The 17,893-nt window shown below is 31.7% G+C and overlaps 1 protein-coding gene across 5 annotated transcripts in view; it reads left to right on the top strand.

Moving 5' to 3' along the window:
* Positions 1 to 17,893, top strand: part of LOC144834790 (complement C3-like) — a 57,731-nt gene that overhangs the window by 27,334 nt on the left and 12,504 nt on the right. For 2 of the 5 annotated variants that reach the window (XM_078689735.1, XM_078689731.1), the window contains exons 4-21: positions 171 to 320; positions 4,240 to 4,282; positions 5,314 to 5,398; positions 6,052 to 6,157; positions 6,720 to 6,770; positions 7,797 to 8,015; positions 9,003 to 9,203; positions 9,902 to 10,036; positions 10,575 to 10,652; positions 12,069 to 12,260; positions 12,648 to 12,803; positions 13,141 to 13,270; positions 13,575 to 13,628; positions 13,796 to 14,066; positions 15,168 to 15,396; positions 16,115 to 16,336; positions 16,841 to 16,949; positions 17,622 to 17,717. In XM_078689735.1, the coding sequence (XP_078545861.1) occupies positions 171 to 320; positions 4,240 to 4,282; positions 5,314 to 5,398; positions 6,052 to 6,157; positions 6,720 to 6,770; positions 7,797 to 8,015; positions 9,003 to 9,203; positions 9,902 to 10,036; positions 10,575 to 10,652; positions 12,069 to 12,260; positions 12,648 to 12,803; positions 13,141 to 13,270; positions 13,575 to 13,628; positions 13,796 to 14,066; positions 15,168 to 15,396; positions 16,115 to 16,336; positions 16,841 to 16,949; positions 17,622 to 17,717 (2,527 nt within the window). The remainder of the gene's footprint in view (positions 1 to 170; positions 321 to 4,239; positions 4,283 to 5,313; positions 5,399 to 6,051; positions 6,158 to 6,719; positions 6,771 to 7,796; positions 8,016 to 9,002; positions 9,204 to 9,901; positions 10,037 to 10,574; positions 10,653 to 12,068; positions 12,261 to 12,647; positions 12,804 to 13,140; positions 13,271 to 13,574; positions 13,629 to 13,795; positions 14,067 to 15,167; positions 15,397 to 16,114; positions 16,337 to 16,840; positions 16,950 to 17,621; positions 17,718 to 17,893) is intronic. The other 3 variants (XM_078689732.1, XM_078689734.1, XM_078689733.1) reach the window with 3 other exon arrangements.

The raw sequence follows: 17,893 nt of genomic DNA, 5'->3' as shown, positions 1-17,893 counted from the left end.
ATAAAACAATAATGAAAAATAAAACTTGATGTTACGTTAATTTAATAGTCTTTTAAATTAATAAAATTACATAGATATATAAACAAATTTAATTCAGTTCAACTTTTATTTCAGACAAACTCATACATATTGTTTCTTGCAATAATTTTTGATGCAACATTTGTCTTTAGATTCGAATTGATATAATTAATCCAAAAGGAACAATAATAGAAAGAGAGGAAGGCAATATCACGGATTCAGGACTTATTCGCAAACAATACCGCTTTCCTGCTCATCCTGTATTTGGTAAATGGAGCGTGATTGTATATTACGGACCACTGGTAAGTAGCTAGTTGTATAATGTGGTGTTCACAACATTATGTTGCTTGCTTTCATTATGTAACTCTCCCAAAGCTGATCATTCTTGAACTTGCCCAAAATCAATCAATCTAAAATAAATCAATCCAAAATCAATCAATCCAAAATCAATCAATCTAAAATAAATCAATCCACAATCAATCCAAAATCAATCAATCCAAAATCAATCAATCCAAAATCAATCAATCCACAATCAATCAATCCAAAAATCAATCAATCCACAATCAATCAATCCAAAAATCAATCAATCCAAAATCAATCAATCCAAAATCAATCAATCCAAATTCAATCAATCCACAATCAATCAATCAATCTACAATCAATCAATCCAAAATCAATCAATCCAAAATCAATCAATCAATCCAAAATCAATCAATCTAGAATCAATCAATCATTTTATTTTTAAAGCGCCATTCCAACGATCACTGCTTATGGTGCTATCAAAAGAAATCAGAACAAGTGATTTATGAAAGAAAGATTGTTCTAGAGCCTAGGTCCAATGGTAGTGAAAGTCCAACTCCCCAGCTACAGTATTTGTTCTCCTTGGAATGTGCAGAAGCATTTTGTCAGAATGAATTTTAAGTACTTTAGTATTACTAGGAAAAGAGTTGGTATCTTTTAAATGCTGGATTTTGGAGAGCTGACCTCATACATAAATAAGATTAAATGCTTTGGTAGACCTTTATATACTGTAAGAAATACAGCAAGAAATATGCAAGTGCATATAAACTAAGTGAAAGTCCTCGAACTTGCTCAACTTGTTGGATTAGAAAACAATTTTCAGCTTTGCTGATAATCAATGTCCGGGAAATCCCCCCTAGGGAAATTGGAATCCCATGTTTTCGTGATCTCTTCAAGGCCAATTTACCTCATTTGCCATAGCCTGGCAGTTTTCATAGTTATTCGTATTCTTTTAAAGTGTGATGTGCCCATATTTATCTATGCCCATATTTGTCTTTGCCCATATTTGTCTATGGCCATTATTTGTCTTTGCCCATATTTGTGTTTGCCCATATTTGTCTTTGCCCATATTTGTCTTTGCCCATATTTGTCTTTGCCCATATTTGTCTTTCCCATATTTATCTATGCCCATACTTTTCTTTGCCCATATTTGTCTATGTCCATGTTTGTCTAGATGTCCTTATATGTCTTTGCCCATATTTGTCTTTCCCATATTTATCTTTGCCCATATTTGTCTTAGACCTTATTTGTCTAGATGTCCTTGTATGTGTTTGCCCATATTTGTCTTTGCCCATATTTGTCTTAGACCTTATTTGTCTAGATGTCCTTGTATGTGTTTGCCCATATTTGTCATATTATGGCATACTGTCAACGAATCTTCAATTTTTTTATAATCAAATGATGGTATTTTGCTTTACTTGAAGATCAAACCTTAATTCAATTATTATTTAATAATTCAATTTCTTGTGACGCTAATTAAGTGCTGTAATAAAAAGATTGTAGGAATATTTTTGTATTCTTGGGTCAATGTCTTTAGGATCAGTGAAAAGCACTTACGTAGATTTTTTTAAAGATGTGTTGTCCACAGAAAACATGAAAAATGAAGATTAATAAAATCAGAATTTAAATATGCCATTTTGCAGTTTTAATAAAGTTATTCACTTCTGTAAAAAAAAAAATTATTATTTCACTTATAAAAATACAAAAGAAACGTTTAATTTTAACCAAAACCATTATCTTACAGACAATTTAAGTATGTTTTGCTTTTTATTACATTTTTTTCAGGTTAATAATTTTTTGTTTAATTCAGTTTTTGGTCAAAGTGAATAACTGTTATGTGACATTAAAATGGCATATTAAAAATTGTTTAGGGGGACAATATATATTTAATATTTAGACATAATAGTAAGATATTTTGTTTAAATATGATACATCAGTATAGCTGGTTGTAATATATTTTTATGTAGGTTTGCTTTTATTTTTACAAGTACTGTAGATGTTGTTTTTGTTAATAATTTCAACAACCTGCTTATAGTTTTGCCAACATGAGGTAGAGGAAGCCTTTAATGGCAAAATAAGTGTTTGTGGATCAGGTAACTTGTACCGAAAGTAAACTATAATTTACGTCTAGTATCTCTCCATAGGTGTCCAGAGCCTGAAGTCTTCTAGTTCATTAAATCAATTATTATATTTCATTCCAATTGAAATGTGACCAGGTTCTTTGTAGTGATGTCTCGGAAGATGCAAATACGGTACATTCTTCACTCGGAGGCGGCCGGGTGAAGTTACTTTAGTACCTGGTTCTACACAGCATGACAGGATATATGGTTTCTATGGCATTGATAGTGAAATAAAATGATGTACAGTACCTGTACTTAGGAATGACTCATATCATTTAATTTGTTAACAAAATATGGTCTATAGTTTATATAGTTTAATTTTATTAATTTTTTTTTATAAAAAAAAATAAATATAAAACATTAAAATAGTTGAACACCAACCATGCATTTATAGCGTAGACCACTGGCATGATGCTAAAGTGGGAATTCCCAAGATGAAAGGAGTTAAAATGGGAATTACCGGGATGAAAAGAGTTAAATTTGGAATTACCGGGATGAAAAGAGTTAAATTTGGAATTATCGGGATGAAAAGAGTCACTGATGATGAGACACTATCACATACTTTTCCATCTATTTCTAGTTTGTTGATTATTTCTAAAAATAAAATATTTATTCTGGTAGTTGAATAGCACTCTTCTTATGCTCCCTGCAAGGATATAAGTATTTAAAATAGATAATTCGTTATGATGTAATCCTGTTTGAGTGGGTTTAGTTAAGTAGAAATAACTTCACTTCAAGCAGAGTTTATGATGTGGTATTTTTATTTATATTAGGCTTTACCTGTGTAGAGTAATGTGACAAGTTTGTTATTGATTAAATAGTTTCATCATCCAATTTGGAGTCGGAGTTTCGACACAGTTTGGTTCCAATATGGCATGATTCTGTTAACGTAGCCATATTATTGGCTAGACACATACATTCCAATTGTTTTACCAACGTATATTAGTACTATGTTTGAACTATGTTGTGTAAACTAATTATAAATAAGTATAATTCAAGTTAAAATTGAATCTTTAAATGTTAGCAGACCCTTCCCACACAGCAGTAAATTGGTATATTAAGTATACATTACAATCTTCTTATGAAATAAGTGTCTTAAGACATTTTGTTGTCATTGACTTGTTTTTTACATCACTGTTAAATTGTCATGCGTATCCACACCAAATCTACCTTATGCACCCCCTCCCCCTGCCCCCTTCAACTGAAATCATAAATGTTTTAATAAAAATATTTGGCAATAAAAACCACTCACTTACGTGTTGATAGTTTGATCCAACCGTTTTATATGACATAATTAGACCATGTCTTTATCAACAGGTGTGGATTTCTTTAAAACATGACCAAATGTAGGACATTCAATGTCGGAATCTTTGTGTGTCAAACAGCTGTTGGAATTGAGAGAATTATTTTGTATAAAAGCCCTACATTTGAACATTTTCACTGGTGCTGACGTTACATGTCATATTATATACTTGTATGTCCTGTAGCCCCAGGGAGGTTTCTGTTTGTTAATACAACTTACAAACAAAATACATGTACCTGAAACACTTCAAATGCAGAGCCTCTTGCTAGTTCAGAATTTTCTTTATTTCTAGCATCTTTAATGTAAATTTGCCTTCGAACTTGCTACCATGCCCACCCCTGTGATAAACCCCATCAACACCCACTCCCCCCACCCCCCTAAAAAAAACCACTATATTGTGTATAAATTTGTATAAAATCTATATAATATATCAAAGTAAAAAACAAATATAGATCCTATGTCTAATGAGAATATTATAGAGTATTTTTTCTTTTACAGTACCGTTTCAAAACAAAGGCACATTTCACAGTCAAAGAACATGGTAAGTAAATAGGATTATATAGATGTTTTTGATAAAATCACCTGAACTTTGAGTTCGGTAACTGTTGGAACCTGCAATATTATTTATGAATAATAATTTACACATTGTAAACAACACCAGTAGATTTCATAAATATGTTACATTTATAAAGTTATAGTAATATTATTATAAAATCACCTGAACATATATAAAAGTTTCAAAATGACAAATGTATTTTGTATCAACTTATTGCATACTACACATTCAACAGGAAGTTGTATAAATGTTATTAATGTGACACGAATCATGTCGTTAAACGTTTCTCCTGCGCCATGTTTACACGCAATATCCTCTGACAATTTAAGGTGCGAGGGAGAAAGAAATTAATGATTTAGTAAAAACAGGAAAATAGATAATGTTAGATTACGAGACTAAACTCTAAACTTAAATTTAGAAAATTTAGATTTAATTTTTACTGGATTACCCATCTTAGTTCATTTTATTAAGTGTATACTGTATATTTTGAATTTACTATTTGTGAAATTTTATTTATTTGGTTATTTTCTTAAAGATGTATTTTCCCCCAAATACATAAAAAATTAATATTAATTAAATCAGACTTTGAATAAGTTTATATTTTGTAGTTTTTAATAAAGTTAATCACTTCCGCAAAAAAAAAAAAAAACTTATAAAATGACAAAATAAATGGTTAAATTCAACCAAAACCGATTGGCTGACAGTCAATTTGACTAATTTTTGCCTTAAATTACAGTTTATTAAGGTAAATAATTTTTGTTTTTGATCAAACTATTATGTGACATTAATGCAACAATTAATTAACATTAATGCAACAAAAAAATGTTTTAAGAACATTTTTTTTTCAGGGGGAAAATACATCTTTAAGTAAAAGGATTGTTTGTTTCTATTCAGCATAATTAACATCGGTACAGCTGCTTGGTGGTTGATGCTTTCCTCCCGATCACAAGGTCCTAGGTTCAATCCTAACCTAGTTCCAGGGTTGTATTTTAATATCTGTGTGTCCTGTTTTCTAGTTTTACCAAAATTCAGTGTCAAGATTTCAGCTGATGAATACATTCTATCAAGCACGGATAAGATTGCTGTTAGTATCGACGCAAAGTAAGTAATGCCTCGTATTACTCTTTTACGCATTTTCAGGCTGCCATTTAACAAGTTACTAAAAATTTGTCCTGTTTCTGCGGCCACGGATATTGGGGTTAATTATTTTTCGCAGCAGAAAGCAGGATCTAAGTAAAAAATAGGCAATTAAAATAAGTGTAAGCATATTAAACCAATCTGTTATGGGTCTACGACTTGTAAGTTTGAACGCACAGACAGTATTTATCCATATAGTGTTTTGTGACACTTTAGCCAAGCTTGCCAAAATACAATCATTCAAGAATCTTTTAATATCATATCTGACAATTGTCTATGATCGGTAATTAATTTGGCTCCAAATTGTTATTATAGTCAATTTAAATTCAAATTGAAATTGCTAATGATTTCATTTGGTTTATTTTTTGGTTACAATTTTTTAAAAGTGCATGTTTAGGATATTTTTAATTTAAGTTAGTCACTCCATATTTAGAATACTCTACTTTAATTTTACAATAAATTAAACCTTATGTCACCGTAATAAAAAAAAGTTTCATTTTTTCTTATGACTACCAATTTTGATTCAGTCACACTTTTTTACTAAATAAGCATTTCAATTCAAGTAATAAACAAGTAGCCTGTGAACAAACTAAAACTCTTTATTTTTCTTTTAAAAGGTACCCTTATGGTAAAAGTGTCAATGGACGCTTGAGTCTAAGAGTTGGAATACAGGACATCGACAAGACAATAGTGAAGATTCACACAGAAATTGACTTTACTGAGGTATGTACCTACTAGTTTCGGGAATCTTGTAATTTAATATCATGATCAATATACAGACAAAATTAAACAATAAAATGACAATGAAATCATTGTTAATTAATAAATAAAACACAATACAAGTTTTAATTGATTTCCAAGTATACCTGGATAAACCAACAATAGCCTATGCTCTTCCAATGAGGAGATATGAAATGATACAAGTTTCTCAAACATCCCTCTACATATAATGGATTAATCCGTTAACCACACCCTTACAAGGGCACGCCATTGCATACCACTGATATTTCTTACTTTTTACCAACATCAATGTTGGGATCAAAATCATTCTACTGCAGTTACTGCAGTAACTACATTTATTACTGCAGTATAATTTTAGTCAGGCAGTCATACCATTCAACAATATACAGTATGATTACCCAAAAAGCTTGCTAAATAATTGCATAAAAGAGTAATAAAATGTAATTACTGCAGTAACTCAACTGCTGCACAGGTGTGGACGTCCTCATTCAGTTACTTATTTCAAGTAAAACATATTTTTATTGATTTTCATCTTATTGATTAGTTACTGCAAAATCAATCAAAAGGAGTTTTTTATCATCAAAATAGACTTCAGGTAAAAGGATATGAAAGTGCATAATAATCATTATTATTTTTTTTTTTAAAAAGCGCTTTGATCAGTTTTTGTTTTGCATATTAACAAACATTAACAAATTATATGTTATTTTCAGAAAAAACGCATTGAAGTGTAGAATTTATACAAATTATATACATATATATATATATAGAACCGCTGTGTTAATTACCATTTTATGTAATTTTCATAAATTACTAATGATTGTCTCTCTCTCCAATAAAATACCAAGTAGATATTAAAGTTGGAAGGATTCTAATAGGGGACCAAACTGCTAGATCTTGGTCCATATCATGGTCATTGAATGGAGAGAGAAATCAATATTTTAAACAATATTTTAACCCATCATGCTCTTTTGTATATAAATGTATTATTTATGATTATAATATTTATATGTGTTTGTTGATTTTGTTTGCAAATGTGTGTATTTTATTTTGAAAAGTGCAAAAAAAGCTAATTTGTATGTCTCGACTTTCCCAAACCTGAACATTATTGGATGGGCCAAAATGTATTTTAACCTATAAGATTTGTTTATGATGTTTGAGACCACAAACAAATTCTGGTGCTTGTACAGAAATGTTTTTAGTGGGTCCAGTATGGAATTAGAATTGACTAGAATTATTAAAGATGTATTGTCCCCCAAAATCATGAAAAAGAAAGACTTTTAAAATCGGACTTTGAATAGGCCATTTTGCAGTTTTATTGAAGTTGAAAAAAACGGGGGGGGGAAAAAATTATTTCACCTATAAAAAGACAAAATAAACAGTTAAATTACCCAAAAACTCATTGTCTTCCAGACAATTTGACCATTTTTTGCTTTAAATTACATTTTTCTCAGGTAAATAAATTTTTTTCAGACCCAATTTTTTGTGAGAGTGAATAACTATTATGTGACATTAAAATAACATATTCAACAAAAAAATTTTTTTAGGGGGACAATATATCTTTAAAGTACTAAATGTTTAATAACTGTATTATGTATTATTATAAATGTATTTTCTTCTTTAGAAGGCCATTCAGATGATCAGTTTAAATGAAATCTTTGAAACAAACTGGTTCGAACTCTTTCTCGGAAAGTATGTTTACCTCGAAGCGCGAGTTGTAGAGGCCGCAACAGGAATCATGGAAAAAATGACGACAGCCATTCCAATTGTTGAGCATAAATATCATTTTGCCGTGGACAACACGCTGCGATTCTTTAAGAGAGGTTTACCGTTTGAAGTTAAGGTAAAATATTGTTTTTTTTTAATTATTTATTAGATGAATTTTGTGTAGGAAAAATTAGATTAGTCATCTATAGAGTATGTAGACACATAAACTAAAAACCAAAATGTTAAAATGGAGTGACTAACGTGAGTTGGTGATGATGTCTCCTGAATAATATAAGGAAATATGTTTGCTTGCTCAGTCTGTCTAATACTGTCTGTATGTCTATGTTTATTAGGACATAAAATGAACGGACCCTAATCTTTGTTTGTAAAATGAATTGTCCAGTGTCCAGAGAAGGCTTGACTGACTGTAAAACAATGAGTTTATAAAGCTCTGTCCACACTATCAAACTTTTCTGACAAGAAATGTGATGTGCCCATATATGTCATATCACTACCATATTTGGGCAAATCACTACCATATTTGGGCAAATCACTACCGTATTTGGGCATATCACTACCATATTTGGGCACATCACTACCATATTTGGGCATATCACTACCATATTTGGGCACATCACTACCATATTTGGGCATATCACTACCATATTTGGGCACATCACACATTTTTTTGTCAAACTAGTTTAATACAGAGCTTCAGACATAAATTATTGTCTGCTTCCAATAAAATAAAAAAAATGTTTATATTATTGGAGAAAGAAACTATTATTAAATATTTTTATTGATTATTTTTGATTGGTGTTGATTTTTGTGTTGTTTTATTTTTATATATTATATATAATTATATTATATTTATTTATTCACATTTAACAAAGATAGGCAACATTGAAAATAAACTAAAAAATTGAAAAAAGTAATGTAATTTCATAATACTTTACTGTCAATACTGTCATTGATGGTAACAATACTTTTTGTACTATTACAAGTTCCTTTTATCACATAATGTTCTTCCATCCATAGCCTGTAGATAGATTTAATTTCATTTGATGGTCAAGTTAATTGCCACTTACTTAAATTACACTAATTTTTTTTCCTCATCCTTCAGGCCGATGTCCTTCTACCCAACGGTCAGCCTGTAGATGAAGGAATTCGTGTGCGTGCAAAATGTACATGCATCCTTTCCAACGGCACAAAGGTCAAATTGGCCGCAGCGAATGACCATGTGGAACATCACCGCACAAATCGTAACGGTCAGATTAATTTCTTTTTCACTGTCCCACTCAATGCAGAGGAAGTAGTAGTTAATGTAAGTAAATTCTATTATTAATTATAATTTAATTATGTTACAAATAAAAAAATACACTTGTTAATAATAATTAATACATTTCAGGAAAGAATGGCGTTTTTTTAAAAACTTTTTTTTCCATAAAGTACTATATTATGATTACTCATTGACATTGATTTTCATGCTACCATTTTAAAATAAACTGACACCGCTCTTTAAAACATGAACAAGTGAATCACTACATACATTTTCAACTTCAAGAAAACCATTTAATGCAATAACATTGTTTGTGTACCCTTGTTATAATTGAATGTTACGATTTTATTGCACTTTTTTCTTCAAAGGAAGTTTGGCAAACATTTAGTTAAGTGTCTTTCCTAAGGATACAAGAAATTTGAAGAATGTTGGATTTGAACCCATGATCTCACAATCAGTAGTCCAAAATCCAACACACTGCCACATGCTTTCTTCCCTTCTTGGGCACTGCCTACTTCCTTTTATTGATATCTGTATACTTTTTTTTATCATCAATTGACTTGTTATATATTTTTATTTTACTGAAATTTGTTATGTTTACCTCATTTTCTTGAAGGAAGAAATAAATGTTAAGTTGAATTGAATTGAATTGAATTTATCATTTTACAAAATGAGAATAAACTACAAAACAGGATCAGTATTATTAGGTTTTTACTAAATTTTCTTAAAACGTATAATTTCAGTTAACTACAAATGATAACACATTAGCTAGAGTAGATCAGAATGGATTTGTCTTGTTTGAAGCACGCCCTTACGAATCACCGAATGAAAACTACATGCTGATACGAATATTACACGAAGACGTCGACAAACTTAGAGTAAGTACCAGGATTTCTTGAAGGGAATTATTGCTGAATTTTTAGTTATATATATAGTAATTATAGTCAACTCTTCCAATCTGGGCTAATTTATGGAAAGTCTGGTTTTCCCCTGAATGTGTTTTTATGGTTAAAAGAATTTAGGACTGTTTAGACCTCAAGAAAAGTCTAGTATTGAGAGAGTTTCTAGTTTTTGGTTAGTCTGATGGGAGAGTTGACAGTATTAAACAACATTTGTGGTACCTTAACACAAGTATTTTTTTTTAGCTGTTAAATTGTATCAGATCGACATTTTGAAATTTATTTTATCGTACTAAAACATTCCTACATTGTATCAGAAAATATCAAATAGTTTAATGACTCACTGGAATAGACTTTAACATTTGTCGATCAACATGATTTGAGCTTTAAATTTAAAGTGGTTTTTGTCAACTTGAGACTGAGTTTATTAACTATCGAGTGGACATCAGGTTTTAGACACATAAAGGGTGTTTTCAAAAAGATTGAAAATGACTAATTTTTGGATTTTGTTGATTAGGTTGCCGTGGGAACTGAACTACAAGCTCAAGTGATTTTATCAGATTCCAGTTCAGTTCAACGAATTATTCATTACATGGTAAGTAGACCTATCACATAGCCAGACAAATTGGCCTCTATATGTAAGACCATTTGGGCCACCATAGAAGACTATTTGGGCCACCATAGAAGACCAAATTGGGTTACCATGGAAGGTCATTGCGGCCACCACGGAATACCAATCGGGCCATCATAGAAAAACTAATTGGGCCACCATGAAATACTAATTGGGCCACCATGAAATACTAATAGTCCTCTAATAGAAGACCTTTGGGCCACTATGGAAGACCATTGGGCCACCACAGAAAACCATTGGGCATCCACAGAAACCATTTGAGCAACTATAAAAGACCAATGGGGCCACCATGGAAAATCATATTTTTGTTCCATACAGAATTGAGATCTAGCCTTGTTGTTTTTCAGTAATTTTACATCATAACATAGTATTTTCACATAAAAAAATGAGAAATATTTAAGAATTGATTTATTATGTCAACAAATACAATTCCCCTATGTTTGTTTAAAGTACACTCATACATACATTTCACCGTCACCTCGATTATCTACCATGATCTAAATCTCTTAAAACTCTAGGGAAGGGGGATACCTCAGACTTTTCTCTACTTCATACGGGTCAGCAGAAATAGAGTACTCCAAAGAAAGACATTGCATGTACAGGCCATGTGATCGAGGCTAGGGACTGTGGGTAATTATAGTAAAGCGTGAGCTCGTTATTATCAGGAAACGGCTATAATTAACTTCAGATGATCACGTTTACAAATTTACATAAAACAGCCCCCACACCTTTTATCCTGAATAATATTAATAATAGCTTATGATTATACATGTGTAGGTTTATGTGTAATTTGTAGTGTTTTTCTTTCTTTTAAATGCAATAAGTCTCCCACAGGACTTTCAATCTTATCTAAATCTCTGATATAAAGAAAGTTTGTTTTTCAAATGTTTATTTTTTCCAAAATGTTTTTTTTGTTCATGTTTTTCCTGATTTATTCTTGTTTTCGTGAGCTTGACATTGAAAATATGCAACAAAACACCAAACCAAGCTTGTCATAAATGACAATGTAAAACCTTGAAAACTTCATTTAAATTTCTATCAACAACTATACAATATTTAATTTAAGAATATATAATATATACACTCTTTGTAGTTTTGTACAAAACCAAGTTTATAAAATGTCAATAATCTTAAAATCAATAATTTTAAAGTTGATATGTTTGATTAAAAGAATTTTGTTTTCCACAAATTCAAATAGGCTGTGATACGATGATTTCATAACCAGATTTATTTACTTAATATATTCGAATAAATGCCCTGTTTTTGAATAAACACCCTCGAATAAACGCCCCTCATAGAACATTTTTGGAATACATGCCCATTGAATAAATGCCCATATTCGAATAAATACGGTATATTTTTCTACAATTATCATTTCAGGTCATAGCAAGAAATAAAGTAATAGCACAAAATACGATTGAAAGCATGTTAAATGAGCCTGTGAACTTACCAGTCTTTGTTACAAATGACCTCGTACCTCTTGTGCGCATTGTTGCGTTTTACATCGATGAAAACCAAGACGTTGTCGCTGATTCTATCATACTTGAAGTTGAAAACGTTTGTGAAAATACAGTAAGTTTGTTTGTTTCTTATTTCTGTTTCTTTTTTCCTATACATTAAGTAATTTGCCAATTACAAATAATGGATAAAGTATATCTTATCTGTATATCGCTTTAAACTATTAGTCTAGAGGGAGTGGAGTAGATGAGTGATGGGTCAGCATTGAACCCAGAACCTTAGGATTGGAAGGCCAACCACCAACCTTAGCTTATCTTTCAATTTCATTACTACTATATTTTCTTATTTTATTTTTATTTTATTTTATATTGTCACTCTATTTCTTCTCTTAGTCCTTCCTCCAGCGTTGTCTTTTGAACTTCATCTCGTTGTCCTTCCTCAAGTGTTGTCTGCTAAATTTTGAGCTTACTTATACTTTTTGTTAACTTTTTTTGATATTAGGTCAGCATATCTGTGATAGATAATGGAAACTCTATCAAACCAAATAAGGATATCACGTTCATAGTTGACGGTAAACCATCTACTCGCGTTGGTCTCATGGCGGTCGATAAGTCAGTCTACAACTTGGAGAATTACGAACGATTAAGCAAAGAAAAAGTAAGTTGACATTTATATCACAAGTTTAGTGTATTCAAATGAATTTAATGGCTACCACACCTGTAATTAAATGTTTGGCTCATTAGTAGTAGTATAGTAGTTACTGTGTAATCTAATTTTGGGGGCAAGATATATTCCAGGGTAGGCTTATAGTAAACAAGATCAACAATATTTGTAAGTAAATAAGGTTTGCATTTATAAATTGTGATATACAGTATTAAAAAAGAAATTTATGTTAATTTACGTTTTGGTTCATTTATAATACTATAACTGTTTCTAGGCAAAAATTGATTCCAAAATTTATGAATTCATTAAAAACATTCATATTAAATTTTAGCTCTTTAAGAAAATGCGAGGGTTTGATCTTGGGTGTGGTCCAGGAGGCGGAAGCAGTACTGAGGACGTGTTTGAACGGGCTGGTATTACTGTTATTACTAATGCAAACTTAAACGTACAGCGAAGAGAAGGTAAAGCTTAGTTTTTTCCTACAAAATTATGTGCCAAAGTTTCAAGCTCTGTCTACACTATCAAACTTTATGTGATAAAAAGATGTGATGTGCCCATATATGGCCATGATGATCAATCAATCAATAGTTTGATTTATATGGCCTCATTCCAACAGTCATATCTCTACCATATTTGGGCACATCACATTTTTTATCAAACTAGTTTGATAGTGTAGACAGAGCTTTAGATGAATTTTTGTTTATAAGGTAAAGTAGTGGCTCTATATGATATTTTAATCATTTTGATCTTTTGATGTTTTTACAGGATTGGATTGTCCTATTGCTGCTAGCAGACGTAGAAGAAGCATCTATGACAATGGTAAGTAACATTTTTTAAAGTTCAATACGGTTATACCAATGTCATCTTACAGTATATTATTTACAACATCCTTTATTTGTAAACTTTTAAAATTAAACACCCCGAAAAAGTGGAATTATGTATTTTTCATATTTAAAAAATCTGTAAAATGCTTATAAATACTACAGAACTAAATGAAGAATTACAAGAAATGTGCAACAAAGGACGCCAGAAAGCAACTTCAAAATCTTGCGAAGACGCTGCAGCGAAAATAGCTGAAAAGAAGGTGCTCAGTTTAGAAGATAAATTAATCAAACGATTTTACAACTGCTGTGTGGAGGAAGTAAACTCAAACTTGGTGAAATCAACAAGACAGTCAACTGTTACTGCTGACAAAAATGATTTTGAATCAAGAACAGAATTCCCAGAAACGTGGATGTTTGAGGAAATTGAAATCGGGTGAGTATACAGCTCTATCTACACTATCAAACTTAAGTTTGACACAAAAAGTATGATGTGCCCAAATATGGTAGTGATATACCCAAATATGGTAGTGAAATTCCGATATTTCTAAAACAAAAAGCCTAAATACATTAACTTTAATAATTTGGCCAGCACTGTGGGTCAGTTTGACTTTGTATATAGCACTATATGCACACATTTGTTTCAATCCCAAGCCAACTACATGTTAGGTATAAGCCCATCTCTATGATTGGGGTTATATTTGAGCCAGTTTGGTATACTGTACAGTGTGTATTTTTTAAATAGAGGCAAACATTAGTTTTGTTGAATCATTATTTAAAAGTGATCATATTTTAATTTGAACCATTCATTACATTTAGCTATCAAACCCTAGTGAATATCTTGACCCTAACAGCTTTCTTGAGTCTACACACGCTGCATACATGACAACAACCCCTAACCGTACCCCAATTAATATTTAATGATAAGATCATTAAAACATTACACAAAACCCAGGTGACTTGCATGACCCCAAATAGTCTGAATGACTCATAACATTTTTCTTAGCATCATTTCTTAGTTTCTCTTTACAATCTCTGCTAAAAAAACTTCATTCTATTTGTTGATCACATTTTGTTGTTGTTGCTTTGAATGCTTAATCTAAACTTTGAATAGATAAAATAATTTGAAAAGCAATTGTCAAATTTAAATATTTAATGGTTCGCTGTATAAAGCAAGAATTAATTCATTTGTTAGGGATAAACTCAAATCATTCTACTGCAGTAACTATATTTTTCTGCAAATAATGCATGATTTTAGTTTGTTTTAATGTAGAGGTTTATGAGGCAGCATGCAATAGACACGGTGTATGATTATCCAACAATAACTTGCTATTGTATCAACAGGTTAATAAAGAGTATAAAAACAAAGGGTAGTTACTGCAGTAACTGCAGTAGAATACTGTAACTTTGACATGTTCCTTTAACTTTATATTCATTTAAACTAATACATATTGTGAATGTTTATTACTCTATTCGCTTTAAAAATGAAGTTAAATTAAGATTTTATCATTAGTAAACATGGTTTTTTTATCAACAGGGAGAATGGCTTTGAACAATTAACACTAACAACACCGGGCAGTATTACAACATGGTTCGTCCATGGAACCGGTATCTCAAATGATGTCTCCCTCTGTGTTGCTGACCCCTTAGAGGTCAAGGTATTCAAGCCATTCTTTATGAAACTAGATTTACCTTACTCGGTCATCAGTGGAGAACGTGTTCACATTCAGGTGGTTCTTTACAACTATGTGGAAGAAGATTTTGAGGTAAGTAATGATGAAGATGATAATGATATGGATATTCTTTCAATCAGTTCCTGATGGACTCCAAAATAGACCTCCATTCCTAATTCCTTTCATGTTAATGTGTTTATATATAGCGCATTCAATGTCGTCTCAATGCGCTGTGGACTTAGATGTTACACTTTTCAACTACATGCTTCTCCCGTAAGGGTCACGTCATGTGTTGTTGCCAACAACGGCGCTATAACGTCTGTCCACGACAGTGACTGTGGTGTGAGCTAGTACACAAGGGTAACCCCCTATTTGTCTCGAAAGGTTCTTTCAATTTTGTGTACACTGGACCTACAGTTAATAATCCTTATCAGGAAAACTCATTCTACCACCAGAACCTGGGAGCGGGTGAGACTCGAACCCTTGCTTCCGATATTATGGCTATGGGTTACGGTTACATTATCTTAACCGCTCGGCCACAAATATTGTTAGCAGTGTTGTCTGTATCCTTTCCTATAACCACCATCTAAAGCTAATATTCTTTTGTTAGGTTTCACACCCTAAGCAGAATACAGTAATTGTAAACGTTTTTAACATATTCTTTATCTGTTTATTATTATTTTTAATGATGATATTTTAAATAATGCAAATTATTGTTTTATAGATTGCATAATGACAATATCCTACTTGTTTAAACAATTGTCTAGATTCACTAATGTAATATTTAAATCCTTTTTGTTTGCTTATTTAGGTCGATGTGTTTATGTTTGGTGTTAAAGGAGTTTGTTTGTCTGATTCTTCTGATGAAGACACGCAGTCGCAGTCGGTGACTCTGAAAGGAAACGATCAAGCACTTGTTGCATTTATCATTGTGCCTATGTTAAGCGGATCCTTTGATATTACAGTGGGAGCTATCGCGACAAGTTCCACTAGAGAAGAGAGAGATTCTGTCGTCAGGAATCTCAAAGTTATTGTAAGTTCTCGGTTCAACTGGAGTTAGGGTTTGAAGCTTTGGAAAAAAATATTATACAAATTAAATGAATATTCATGAGTTATAGATGGTGAGAATATTTCAAGAGTTGAAAGATTGGCTGCTATATTTAACAAGAAAGTTTTTTAATTTATTGGTTTAATTTGTGTCCACCTTTCTTTTTGTGTAAATGTTAAATAAATTGAATTTGATGTTCATAAACTCAGACAGCATCGTACGACGAGGCCCGACAAAGCGTCTTGATCGGCGGTGCTGTCTGAGTTGAATCCCGACGAGTCGTCTTGAGATAGTGTTGGGTGTAGTTTTTAGGTCGTTGCAATAATGTTTAATTTTCTCTCGACGAGTTGTATGATGTTGTTGGGCCTCAATGTACGACACTGTCTAAGTTGGCCTTTACAAGGGCTTATTGGAGTTTACATAGTAGAACCTTAAAACTTAAAATCAACAAATATATTTTAATTCTACTTGTCTGTGTTTTGATCACAGCCTGATGGGTTGCATCGTATGTCAACGTTGTCATTGATACTAGATCCATCAAATTCTGTCAAGAGTGCTCCTTATGAGGAAGATGGTGTCTTTAAACACACCCATATAGGTAAGATATTTGTTTATATTGGATGGTGGTGATGGTGATGGCCAATCAGGTTGATGATTGTTAATTTATGATGTCAATGATGATGAGGGTGATGATGACTACGGGGTGTGTGTGTGTCGGGGTACACCTTTATGACAAATCTTTATGCAAGTAAAAAACCAGTGTATACCAATGTCAACAGCAAGTCAATGACTACCGAATGTCTTAAGAAGATTTGAAAACAAATCACAAATGCAAGTAACAAAGTTATGATGATTAAGTTGATGCATGATGGGGTTATTGATATACAGTTACACACCACATATATTTAGTTGTGAAAAGAAAAACTGTTGAGTTTCTTGACTTGATTTCGATCAATATACTAGGAGTGATAATGCTGAAAATCCAGGAATTTGAGTGGGACTCGTGTGAAAGCTACATCTATAGCAAAGTTGACATTGGGAAGGATTGAAAGTTAAACAGCTATAGAAAAGCATTTTGTTTATCATGAACAATGATGAATGGAAACAGGCTAAAGAAGAGCATTGTTTCTGAGAGGTGTGAACAGGAGTCTTAATATTAAAAAGGATGGTGCAAATTTTTAATAAATATTGTGTGAAATTAATCAAGCATTATTTATAATAGTTTAAATTTTGTTGATGATGATATATGGAATGGTTTTTTTTTAAATAGCAAGTGAATCAGGCATTCCTCAAGCAGATATCGTGACAATCAGTCTTCCATCTGATGTTGTCAAAGGGTCAGATACTTTAATTCTCAAATTAACAGGTAAGTGTCATATCACTGTACTATGTACTATTCTAAAGCTCTGTCTACACTATCATCAAACTAGTTTGACAAAAAAAGTGTGATCATCACACTTTTTGTGTCAAACTAGTTTGATAGTGTAGACAGAGCTTAACACTAGCAGCATCCATATTTTGTTGTTGGTGTGTTATATATTC

Source organism: Antedon bifida, chromosome 2 (genome assembly GCF_963402885.1).
Source record: "Antedon bifida chromosome 2, ecAntBifi1.1, whole genome shotgun sequence".
Taxonomy (NCBI): domain Eukaryota; kingdom Metazoa; phylum Echinodermata; class Crinoidea; order Comatulida; family Antedonidae; genus Antedon; species Antedon bifida.
The sequence above is the reverse complement of the archived record's forward strand: the minus strand, read 5'-3'. Positions and strand labels throughout refer to the sequence as shown.